Below are 13,270 nucleotides of genomic sequence, written 5' to 3'. Positions count from 1 at the left end.
TCCTATTGCTTTTTGTTGTCAAGGGAACGGGGGCTACGCTGACTTCTGGGTTGGCCTCTTTTCATCCTTGATGGACATTGGAGAAGTCAGTAATCAGATGATTGCAGCAGTATGTGTATGATGTCTGTGTGAAGGCTATGTGTGTCTTTCTGCTTTTTGCATTTGGTAGTTTGTTCACTCATTTGTTAATTGCTTCTTCCTGTCCACACTGCTGAGCCCTCCGTCCAAACACAAAAACAGTCTTTTAGAAATAAATCACATGTTCTTTTAGCTGGCTAATCCAAGTCTAATTGATAACAGAGTGAAACTTGGATTACAGTGTTTTTGTACTCTGTGTTCTGTTATTGGAGAGATTGCTTTATTTTTAGTAGGAATTGTTTGCCTAACAAATACACTGTTATTGCAAAAGCCTACTGCACTCGCAACAAACACAGATACTGTATAAGTAATGCCACCTTACCCACTTGCATTCATATGTCAAAAATATGTAGACATGAAATTCTACAAGAAAAATGTCCTCTTGGGGCCCAACTTCCTCTGATGAAGGAATTTCATCATTTAACTCTTCCATTTTACCCCAAATTCCTGTTGTAAAGAGAAACATGACTTGGTGCTTCCGGGAAGGATCCTCGTGTTATTCAGAAAATGTGTAAACTGCTGGTGTCATGTTGGAATACAAAATGACTGCTGGAAATTTAAATACATGTTGTCTCAGAATAAGTATACTTCAGGACTCCAGAATGACCTAACCCTCTGGACTAGAGTATGACCTCAGCCTCTGGACTCAGGTCAGATTCAGTTCACCTCACCCTTGTTGCTGTGAGGAGTCATGCATTTGGCCTTGTTCTCCCAGCAGGTTGGATAAGTAAATCATGACAAAGCTTATGTTCATAATCAGCAGCCTTGGTTAGTCAGTTTGAGGCCCTGCGCCAAACCACAGACAGATGAAAGAATGTAGCCCAATTGTATGACTTGATGGATTGACTCAAGTGACCATAACCTGACATGTCGCGCTGCACGTCGTTCTTATAATGTTTGTAAAACTATGAGAGAAAAACTAAACAGTGCATTCCACATAGCAGGATGCCGTTCCAGCCAGGGGGGGAGAACGGGATCATGTGTTTGTCAGGAAGATCCACACATGAGTAATCAATGCTTCGTGTGCCAGTGAAGCTAAACACATCAGGAAACAAAGCTGGAGCTGTCAAGCAGACAGGACTTTCCATGCTGAAAAGCACTGTGAGCTCACCAGGAAATGGGAATACACAGGATGAAATGAAGCCACAGTTTGCTGGAGAGCAAACATACTTTCAGATTAAATACAGTAAAAGCTTTTTGTCTTGTCGGTTTATTGTTTAAATATGCAGTTGTTTGGGGAATTAAGTGTCTTCCCTTGTTATCCTGTCATATGCACTTACAGGAAAGGTGTTCTTTCCTGGTAGACCCAAGTTTGTGAGTCCAAACAAACAAAAACACCAAAGGGATGATGACAAGTGACCAACTCTGTGGCCAGCCAAAACATGCAGTTGTGAACTGTTGCCAGTGGTCCGGTGAGCAGGTCCAAGAGCAAAGTTTCTAAAGAGCTCTACAGTAACTGGCTACTGGTGAATGCCACTGTTGTTAGGAAATATGTACTGACTGCTGCTGACACTGCAGGCACAGTGGCTGGTAACATAACTTGGATTCTTACATCAGCATACTTGTATGTGCAGGAAATCCTTATACCCACTGCCTGCATGTATTATCTGTCTGTCTGTTTGCTTTAAAACTTCCAGTACTAGCTAATGTATGCTGACGTACGTGCCCAGTTTCAGGTTCTCCTCAGTGTTGAACTTCTTCAACAGAATTTGCCAACAACTTTTCAGCTGTAATGGTTTCCATTTGTGTTGGCATTAAGTGGTATAGGCTGCGCCTGCTGAGTGTCACCTGACAAGAACTCCGCTTATTGACATGAGCTGGATGTTTGGAAATTCTAAGTGGGATATACTCATTTCTTTGGAGTAATTTTAGCCACTGACAGCATAATAATGGTTCAGTAATACATTATGTTGCTGTCATTCATCAATATTTTTAGCCTTTATTAAAGGAATGTGGAGCTCTGAGGATGGCAATGTTGATAACTTGTCAAACCCTGTTGGGTTTTAGGAGTAGGGCTTTTAAGCCCTGTTCAGACCACAGATTTGCGATGAGACAAGTTGAAATTGGCAGCTACTTGCAATGCACCAGTCTGCAACATCTGCGACTAGAGGAGACGGTGTAGCGTCTCCAAGTAATGACTTAAAGTATTTGTTTTTTGTTGTTGTTTTTATTTTATTTTATTTTTTGAGGGGGTATGTGCATGAATGCGCACATACAGCCAGCAGCAGCAGCAACCCATCATCTGACACAGACACACTGTGAGGACAGCGATGTCTTGTCATACTTTTCAGCAGTCACAAAGATAACAATGAGATGGACTCCGGCTTGGTTGAGGTGGAGTGCAGTTGTCAGAAAATTCCACAGCAAGCAAACGCACCGACTGCTTTCAGTTTTCTTGACCAATTGACTTTGCTGGCTACAAGCTGATTGGCTGTGAAATAGGTGTCATGCTTTAAAACCATCAACTGGCAATTTGACATGCTGAGTCGCAGGCGACACCATCAGCTGGCTTGAGTTGATCTGAGATGGGCCACTTAACACCGCTGCAACTTTTCCCTTGAACGTCGTACAATGGTTTCATCTCGTTGTGACTCTCTGAGCTGAACGGGGCTTTAGAGTCATATGTTAATATTCTCCCAGTGTGTCTCTAGCGATTTGCTTTTTGAACTAAAAACATTGCAAAAACACAGCTAACCAACCTGCAGCAGAAGCAATGCAATATGACATCATGCATCTGTGTTTATTTTTGAGAAGTAATGGTTGAGTAGGAACCATGAGTAGGAACCATTTACAGTACGAGTAACCACTCACTCAACACGCTGACACGTACTGCACGGATTCACATTTACTCCTCGCAATGCATTAGTGTATATTCAAGGGAGGAACAAAACTTGTTGTGGTTTGACTCAGGCTTATTAAGGGCAGAAGTGAGACTGAATACTGCGGTGAATACTGTAACTGGTGGAGGGCCCCCACAAGGCAGTGGAGGAAGCACCTGTTCCACAGCCAGGTCATTATCACCCATTATCTCGCCGCGCTGTTCTGTAAAGGCCGGGGCACAGCAGTCTGACGCAGGACAGCCATTGTACTGATCTACAACCTCAGGACGAAGCTGTTTACCTTGTGCTTTCATTCATCACGCCATGTGCTCAGATCTGTGTTTTGATGTTTTGTGTTTACTGTTTACACATGAAATCAAAAGCAGCCACGTGTACCTACTGTCAGCTGATAAAGTAAAAAAAAAAACCCAACTAATAGAATTAAAGTTACAGAGGAAAAATAAGCAAAATTCTGCATAAAATAAATAATAGTCTCATAATTATATAACATGTCCAGGGTATTGAACTTAAAAATAAAAGCTGATGCGATTTCTGGTGGAGGAAATAATATCAGTTCTTTTTCAGGTTTCCCTGTTTATAGCTATACTTTCAACAATCAAATCAAATTCCTACCATCGTTATATCCTACTTGCTTATCCTGTTTCACTCAGAAATACCTCACGATGCTGAAGCTGAATACTCTTGAAATGCCGTGCCATTTGGACTTTAAGCGTGGGTTTTGAACATTTTCAACCTTGAGCGCCCCCTGTCTGACATGTTGACACTGTGTACAGTCTGAGCACAGCTCTATGTGCCAATCATTATGCTCTATACATAAGTACAGATCCACAGCCTGGTCAAACATGCAGAAGCAGGTGAAATGCTCGAAAGCCAAATGCACAGCTGCATGCAGTCTAGGATTGGAGGCCAGATGTGATCATTTAGCCTGGGGGCATCATGGTACTTTGTAGGGCAAAAGGGTAAACTTAAATCAGACAGAGCTCATCATCTTGTCAAAAAGTTAGTTTTTAGGAGAGGCACAGTACAGATATAACGAATGATAGAATAATACCATGGTTTGATTTTAAAGTTGCACTGATGGAAGAATAGTCAATGTACCGTTTGATTTACTGCCACTTGCATCTGTTTGCTGTATTTCCCACAAAAACGTCTGTCTGTATACCAATGGGAGTCAGTTATGTAATAGTATAAGTCCGTTATTTAGGTATACTTTCTTGTAAAATATGTCTCAGTACTCTTCTTGACATCACCACTTTGAAATCAGATAAAACGTAATCGTTTGTCTCACAAATATTTATGTCAAGCAAACTCTTAGAAACCATTGTTGTAAATATTCAGTAGAACCACCGGTTCCACAAAAAGTCTCCATCCTTTACTTCCACGTCTTTTAAATGTCTGAAGTTGAGGCCAGCAACAACCCAAGTAGGACAGTTGTGTTTGTGTTTTTCACCGCGGCTGTCACAAATGCCAGAATCAGAAACGGTTGTTATGGTCTGTTGATAGCTGCTGTAATTCTTTTACAGCTTACAGGCCACTGGCATTTTTTTTTTTGGTTTTGTTTTAATTTCACATGTACCTAGTGTTTGATCTTACAAAGTCTGCTCATCCAGGTACAGCATGTTGTCACTGTCAATTATTCACCAATACTTAAGTTAAAATCAGAATGGCTTACTGTGCAAAGCCAACCACACTGTCCTGCCAGATTTCTGTTTAATATTACACACCTCACTTGAATTGTGAAACTCTGTCGTTATTACATAGCTTTGACATAACTTTCAAGAGGACCCTATTGTGCGCATTTTCAGGTTCATACTTGTATTTTGGGTTTCGACTAGAACATGTTTACATGCTTAAATGCTCAAAAAACACTATTTCCCTCATACTGTCTGTGCTAGACACCTGTATTCACCCTCTGTCTTTAAGACCCCCCTACTGAAAAAGCCCAGTCTGTTCTGATTGATCAACGTTTCTGGGTCTTCAGCATCTCAGCGTCTCTGCATCATCATTGCAGCCAAAGAATGACTATAACGGACAAGAGCACCACTTTCTATCATGAAAAATTACCAATAGAAGCTTCTAAACACAACCTGACATGTTCTAGCAGGAATATGATCTGAAATTGGGGAGAAATTGACAATATCAGCACTTGAAATTACATGTATGCCTGATGTTAGCATGTAGCTACATGTAGCAGTGTACTTCAAGCTGGGTAATGACTGTAGAGTAAAGCAGCACTTTTGACTGTGACAAAAATCCCCATAAAAGGTTCTAAACCAAAATCTTAACAACCAGACATGTTTGATCAAAAATATCTGAAATCAGGGAGAAATTAGAGTCACCAATAACGTGCATGTCCGTGGACTGTTGGAGGAAGCCGGAGAACTCAGAAAGAACCCATCTGACACAGGGAGAACATGCAAACTCCACACAGAAGGATCCCAGAAGGACCCCAGCCAGCCGGTGGGTCCGAACCTGGAACTCTCATGCTGTGAGGTGACAGTGCTAACTCTGCATCACTGTGCTGCCATATTGACAGAAAATAAGTGAATATGTCATGATGTCATAATATGTCCCTTTTGAAGAAAGTACGGCATGCTGACATACTCTCAGGCTATGATTTACACAGTTATATAAGCAGGCATGCTGATACTTGGAAGACCAAGTCCTTCTTGAGCAGACGTCATTGATTGTTTTTGCGATAATGCTCTAAGCTTTGATCTTCCTGCTCTACTCGCCTCAGTTTTGACAGATTCCGTCACAGTAATGGGAGAATTTACTGGATTATGCTTGTTTATATACCATTCAAGTGGTTTTAATATCAGTTTACCACAATGAAAACCTGTTATCAAACAGTGCCGGGAAAATCCATGGACTTTTCTTTGGATCCTGAAAGGGAATTTTTGTGCTCTATATTTCACAGCAGATTCTAACCCCTGAACTATTATTCAACCCGTGTATGCCTGGAAGATGTGGTGTTTATTAACCTACTTTTGACAGAACTGAGAAATAATAAAGCCCAGTTAATGTTTGGGACCTTCATGCCAGCCTTGAGCATCACTGAGATGCACCAGATTTAGTTTAAGGAGTAAGATTGAGAGAATTAATCTGACAGGGGATTTGATTTCAGCACAGGAATGCCTGATTCCCTGAAGGGTCCTTTTTATTTGCCTCTTTATGCATTTCTATTTTCAAGTTGCATGTGGTGAACTGGCCATATGTTTTTAATTTATGCTGTGTTTTGAAATAAACCCAAGTATTTGCCCTGAAGTGAGCAAGTCTTCCCAAGGGACCTTGGGGGTTCGGCTGCTCCGTGCTGGACTGTGCGTGACTTAAAAAAACTTTAACGTTTGAACTAAAAATACATCTTGTAGTAGGTCTTTTTTCAGGTGTTACATTTCCTACACATATGGAATCTATGAAGCTTGAAATTTTGTGTACAGTTTGCTATATTTGCTCGATGACTCTTCCTGTCCCGCTTGACTAGACGTGTTTTTTTTAAATGACTGTGGTCTATCATCGTCATCTAAAAATATCTATCTAAAATGAACCATATGCGTCGGGTATTGCATAACCAATCAGCAAAAGGAAACCAGAAGTGCTGGTGACAGTGGGGAAGCAGAGTGGAGGAATGGAAGTGGAGGGAGATGCCACCTCAGTGGAGCGTTCTGTGATGGAGTTGCGCTTTGGTGCAGTAAATTAACTCAGTGCAACTACTAAATATTGGTTGGGTAACAGTGCTATTGGTCATTTTGTTGACAGTTTTGTTTCTTGTACTTATCATGCCGACCTTGAGCTAAGACATTAATTGGGGGGTGTTTGTGCGCCAAACTGCTCGGCTTGAGCTTCCATCTCTGGTTGTTTGTCTGTGGCTCATCCTGCAGAACTGATAAAGGAGGAGTTCTGGGCAGGCAGCACGCCATTGACCTTCTCACCCCCGGCCCGTCTCCCTGTTCCCTGACACCTCGCACCTCACTTTCCGTCATTGTGTTTTCTTCCTGGCATGCGACTCTTCCACATGAATGGGGAAAGAACAAGGAAAAGGGAAGAGGATGATTGAGGTGTACCGTGTAATGCACATCTGTTTTCCTTACCACAGTGATTGTCTTGGCAGGAACTTTACATGCAGTCTCTGTCTACAGTTTGCTAGAATTTTCTAGGAAATTCGGATGATTATAGGAGAATTTAGATTATTTTACTGTACATATTTTACTCTCATACCTGCTCCAAGATTTGTGATCATCTGGCAGTCACATTTAGTTATTTTTCACTGCACTTTCAGGTTTGCTGTTGTTTGTATGTTGTATGTTTTTTACTCTATGAACGTTGTCCTACGTTTTCTGAGGACACATTGTTTCCTGAAATTCTTCTTTGTTCCATGCCACAACATGATGTACATTATAGTCAGGGGAGTATGGAAAATGTTTTCTTTTTTCTCCCCCCTTCAGTTTAGGTCATTCATTTTTGCTGATGTTCAGATTGGAGGAGACAGCTCAGTCTAAGCACATTTTATTGCTGTGGAGAGAAAACATGGAACAACTTTGGTGCCTGATTTCATTTGGGTTTGTAACTCAACCAAATTATGAAATAAGCCCCCCTCCAAAAGCATTTGCGGGATTGAGCTCATTTGTGGTAACGGGAACTCTTTAAAGGTTTTATGACCCTTCGAATTCTGTTTGTATTTCCCTAAGAACACGACTCACATGTTTGGGTCATAATAAAAACACAGTAAATCCATTTCCAGCCACGTTTTTGCTATATCATACCAGAGAAAGACAAAGCTGGCTTTAAAGGGAGATACCGTACTGTCTGTCTTTTTGTCCTGAGTCATCCTTAGTAATGGCTGCTGCCCTAGTTATATCTGGCCTGCGCCCGCCTGACCAGGCTTTAATGCCTCGTCACGGTGTAGGATTGCAGCCGTGTTCTGATAAGGCAGAGCCTCCATGTGTGGATTGTTTGTTTGTTTGTTTTTTCCTTCTTATTGATGCTGCTGTTAAAGCTCGCTGTGACGATGCTTAGGAGGTCAGACTGCAGATCCAGTGTCACTGGATGAGTAGGTGAATAGTGCTTTGGGAGGGAGTCAGTCATACCAGGCAGCAGCACATGATGTGATGCAGTGGGTTTAGCTGGAAGACAGCAGCTTACTCGGCTTTGACATTAATACAGCAAGTGTTCCTTTGTCACTTGACTATGGTCTAATTTGGGAATCGGAGATGTCCTTTCTCTCTGCTGTGTGTGCATGTTTGTGTGCAAGTGCGTATGCTGTATAAAGACCATGTTTCCTACACGTTGACCTTTGCACCTGTTTCATTGCCATGGATTTCTGTCATACTGTAGCTAAATGTATAATAAAGCTTGTGACCGTCAGTGGTTTCACTTGTTCTTGCAGCTCCGCTGCTTCCTGGTAATGTGTCCTGCGTCATTTGCTGTTCCTGGTTGCAGAGTGTATCACAGCAGGACAAAGCACTTACAGAGAGAAAAAAGGCCCCGAAGACTTTATTAATTTTCGTGTGGTTAGCACTGTGACCATTTTTGATACAAGTGCTTTTGAATCCCCTCCTTATCCATTTTGTCTCCTAGGATGAGCCACATGTTTATATCCACTCTGCATTCTGTGTTTGACTTAATTGCAAGTGACATAATTTTTCAAGTTGGATGTTTAAACAAATAGCATAAGCATATTTTCTGTTTACACAGGGTTGTGCACAGTTAAATTAAAAATGATAAATAGTATCTGCAGAACGCTCCAGAGTTTCCCTGCTTTTGCAAAAATTGCAGAAAAGCAGGACAGATTCAGAAATCATCAATAAGATACTCAGCCTGTTTCAATTAGTTTATTCACAGCAACAAACCTCACATGTGAACACATTTGTGTTAGATGCAAACTCACTTGTTGTAGACACTAAAACTCATAATGAGCGGCATAAGCAGATAATGTATCATGAAAAATATTGCTCTTATTAATTTCATTGAACTGGGTGGCACGGTGGTACAGTGGTGCAGAATTGTCACTTCACAGCAAGAGGGTTCCTGGTTCAAACCCCAGGGTGGGGGAGCCCTTATGTGCGGAGATTGCATGTTTCCTCACGTGAGCGTGGGTTTTCTCCGGCTTCCTCCCACAGTCCAAAGACATTCAGGTTAACCGATGACTCTAAATTGCCCATAGGTGTGAATGTGAGTGTGAATGGTTGTCTGTCTCTATGTGTCAGCCCTGTGATAGTCTGGCGACCTGTCCAGGGTGTACCCTGCCTCTCGCCCAATGTCAGCCTGGAATACGGCTCCAGCCCCCCGTGATGTCTTACAGGATTAGTGGTTTCGGAACATGAATTAATTAATGAATTTCATTGAACTGCCCCGTTTGTAAAGAGGGATATGTGCAATTAGTGGACTAGACTATTAAACATTGCTACCCTCGCTAGTTGGCACCAGAAATACTAGTCCTTCAAATGTAATTAATAAAATAATTATTGTTTTTTTGTGACTGCGTTTCCCCCAATGAAAATGCTGTTATAATAATCAGACACTTATCCAAAAGATCTGTCTAAAAAATCTAGTTTTCAATAAATGTTATTTTGTTGTCATGTTTTGTAAGATAATGTGCAAAGTGCCGCACATTTCAGCAGCATTTAAAATACAATTTGGTTATTTAAAAGTGAGATTATCGGGGCGTCGGTAGCGTAGTGGATAGTGCCAGCGCCACATGTACAGAGGCGATGCCTCGCTGCAGCGGTCGCAGGCTTGACTCCGGCTTGGAACCATTTGCTGCATGTCAACCCCCGCTCTCTCTCTCACCCCATTTCACTCTGTCCTGTACATTAAAGGAAAAAAGCCCAAAAATAATCTTCAAAAGTGAGATTATCTATTTCAAATGGCTCTCAGAATATACACAGTATTCTTTTGGACGATGTTTAACATCATAGATTTAATTGTGCTCAATTTTGACTATTCTCTAAGTGTTTTCTCAGGTTTAGTCCAAGTTTAAACTTCCGTTTAACATCAGGGACATTAGTCATTAGGAACATCCTTATTTGTAAAGTCTATATTGCGTCCAGCAACAACATTTAAGTGAGACTATCATTCATCTTTTAGTCAGACAGCCATAAGTTGCATGTAAAATGGTGTCAGCAGTCTGTCTGGATGCAATGGTCCCTGGATAAAGTGAAGTTTACTAAACACTGACCTCCCTAAAGTGTATTTGAATCTGCGCCAGCCCTCAAGTGTTTCTCTGCAGACCTACAGGCGAGATAACGCCTCAAAGGAAACACTGATTTAATATCAGGGAAGTCAATTAATCGCGCCTCCACATGCTCTCTGCATGCTGCTCTCCCTACAGTCGGTCCCTCTCTCATACATGCACACACACACTCACAGGATGCTGTATCATCTGTGATCTTCACAACTATGCAGTCCCAAGGGTGTTTATCTCTTTTTTGACAACAATGAATGGCATAGTTGGAATAGTTTAGGCCAGGATCACAGTTATCTGCACTTGTCCTTGAGTCCTGTTCTGTCTACACACACACATACACACACACACCTCACCACAAAGCAGGTTTAACAGATTTCCTGCGAGCTATTGTATCTGCTGGAGGATGGTGGCATCCTGGTCAGAACCTCAACGTTTAACAAGCCAAATCCTCCCCCCTCCCCTCTCTTCCTCCCTTCCTCTCTTAATCTCCGCTTCTCCCACTCTCCTTCTCCTTTCATACCTCTCTCTACTCCTTTTCCTTTTCTGCCCGAGAGACGCTACCTCGCCAGCGTATTTGTCTTTGGCTGCACACAGATCCATCTATCCATCAATCCATCTGTTTTTGCCCTCACCCGCCCCCTCCGTTACCCAGTCTCCTCTCTTCCTCCATGTGTCCAGTGATCCCCTGTGTAACCCCCGAGGAGCAGTCTAAACACTGTTTCACAGAGCCAGGGCCAGTCAGGCCTCCAGCAAAAACAAAGCGAGACGAGACACAAACACTCATCTCTCTGACCAAATGCCCGCCTGACTCCCATATTTTGGCCCTCTCATCTCTAACGTGTGTCTCACATAATCAGTTTCTCCACACCCATCATTAACACCTAATTTTTCTTGTTTTGTCCATTCTGCTTTATACATCCATCCTACACCGGGTGTTTCATCATTGCCTTATAGAGTCAAGTGTTTATGTGACAGCAACATCTTTGTCAGTTCTGTTGGTGCATTAGAACATATCTGTGAAACTATCTACAAAATCAGTTTACTGTTTAACTGTATGTATCTAATGGAACTCTGTATCAGGGAAAAGCTTGTTTTGTCCACACTTTGCAGATGTTTTGTGTCAGTACTGGTTATGACTCACACTGGTCCTTTGAGACTTTAAACCTGTTTAACATGCTTTTTATTATGGTAACAGTCTTTCTGAGTTTAAGTGCCCACAATTTGCTAAAAATGGCTCTCCTCTGTCATGCATTGAAAATTGTTGATTTGTGTCCTTCTTAAATTCTCAATAAACAGAATATTTGGAAATATGAATAATGGGTTATTCCAGGAACATCTTGGAAGAGCTCGACTCATTCGTGGAGAATGACAATACTGCTTTATCCACTTGTGTCCAAGACTCAACCAATAAGTATGAGAACGAATCTTAAATCCAGACGCTCAGAATGTAGTTGGTGATGAATAAAATCTAATTCTCATGGCAGGATAAATAAATGTTTCAGGTTAGTCTCAGTTTTAACCTTAAATTAATCTGCTGCACTATACTCCGCTGGTATGTTGCTTCATTCTGCATTCCTATACCTTGGAAGTCAAATCTAGGAATTACGTCACACCAGAGCTGACCGTGTGCCACTACAACAAGAAGGAAAACCGATGTTGTTTTTAGAAATACACACTTCTCGCCATTGTTAGCAGTGTGTGCGACTTATTTAATGAGACACAAATAAGACAAGTGCTAATACACAGTATATTACTACGGCTGGGTAGAGCAGCCATTTTGGGTTTTGAGGTCAGGGTTGGTGTGGTTCTTCTGAATTTCTGAGTCTGAAATATGACTTCAGGAGGCCTACAAGTTAAACATTTTCTGACTGGGAATTCCTGCTTCCCAGTTAAAAAACAAACCCACCATAGTTCGCAGGAATTTTTCCATCTAATTCAACATGTTTCCTTTTATGATCACACAGTACAGGCAGTGTGGCATGGCCAGCACCGTCGCTGATGGCTTTCAAGGAACATAAATACTAAACATGCCACTTCCTGCTCTGATGAGCAGATGTAATTGCTGCACTGAAACAGGACGTCCTGTCTGCACTCTCTGTGGGGCATTGGGATTAGACTTTCTGCAGCAATATGCTGATGCCCATTCCATTTAAGGCTTCAGTGGGTTACCAGCAGAAAGTCTCAAGGGAAACAGTTCAACAAATCTTTGACAATCACAATGAAGATTTTAGGGCTGCCCCCTAACATCAAAGACTTGACTCACCTGTTGGAGACCACCTCAGCTGACTGAGATTCCTTCCAGTTCAAGCAGTCTTTCTTTTTAGTTTTGTTCTGTGGTTTTTTTACGTTAGTCAATGTACTTCAGCCCCCAAATGTAGCTGTAGAGTGAGCGTTCTTGCCTTCACGGTGCTCTCCGGTACAGGCAGCTGCAGACCCAGAGCCAGGATGAGTCTGATTAAGACAGAGGCAGCTGCCCAGGACTTTTTCCAGTGGTTAGGCTCTGAGAAAACATTATCTTCCACTTTATGCTTAGAGGGGGTGCATTTACAGCTCGCAACAACTAAATACGATACAGGCTCTGGCCTTTGTTTGATATCTAATCTCGTTAAAAAATGTTGCACATTTATGATCTGTCATTAGTGTAATTAGCACACATAATCTTGAAAGGCTAACTTGACCTGTTTATTGTGTGAATGTATGCCAAACCCTGTTCAAACTTTCAAACTCTACTTGGAAGAAGGAGAAACTGAATATTCTTATTGATCCGCCAAATCTGATTCGACTGATTCTGAGTCAGACACAGCCCGAGAAAATTTTGTCTCTGTAATGATTTGAGTTTAAATGACAGTAATACTGTTTATATTTGACCATGTTCAGTGATTTACCCTCTATGATATCCTAATGTAATGGTATTCTGTTGCATGTCTTTCCAGTTCTGCCAGCCTGGAGGTTGGAGGTTGTCCAGAGACAGGAAAGCACCCACCTTCTTCACCGTTGTGCTGACAGATATTGATTCAGACCGCCACTACTGCTCCTGCCTCACTTTCTATGAGGCTGAGGTCAATCTGCAGGTAAGACTGCAACACACACAAACACAGCGTGAGTA

At 41.8% G+C, this 13,270-nt stretch overlaps 1 protein-coding gene across 2 annotated transcripts in view; it reads left to right on the top strand.

Moving 5' to 3' along the window:
• Positions 1-13,270, top strand: part of sbf2 (SET binding factor 2) — a 126,964-nt gene that overhangs the window by 29,296 nt on the left and 84,398 nt on the right. For both annotated transcript variants that reach the window (XM_033619623.2, XM_033619617.2), the window contains exon 3: positions 13,098-13,235. In XM_033619623.2, the coding sequence (XP_033475514.1) occupies positions 13,098-13,235 (138 nt within the window). The remainder of the gene's footprint in view (positions 1-13,097; positions 13,236-13,270) is intronic.

Source organism: Epinephelus lanceolatus, chromosome 2, assembly GCF_041903045.1.
Source record: "Epinephelus lanceolatus isolate andai-2023 chromosome 2, ASM4190304v1, whole genome shotgun sequence".
Classification (NCBI taxonomy): domain Eukaryota; kingdom Metazoa; phylum Chordata; class Actinopteri; order Perciformes; family Serranidae; genus Epinephelus; species Epinephelus lanceolatus.
This window is presented reverse-complemented; position numbering and strand designations above follow the sequence as displayed.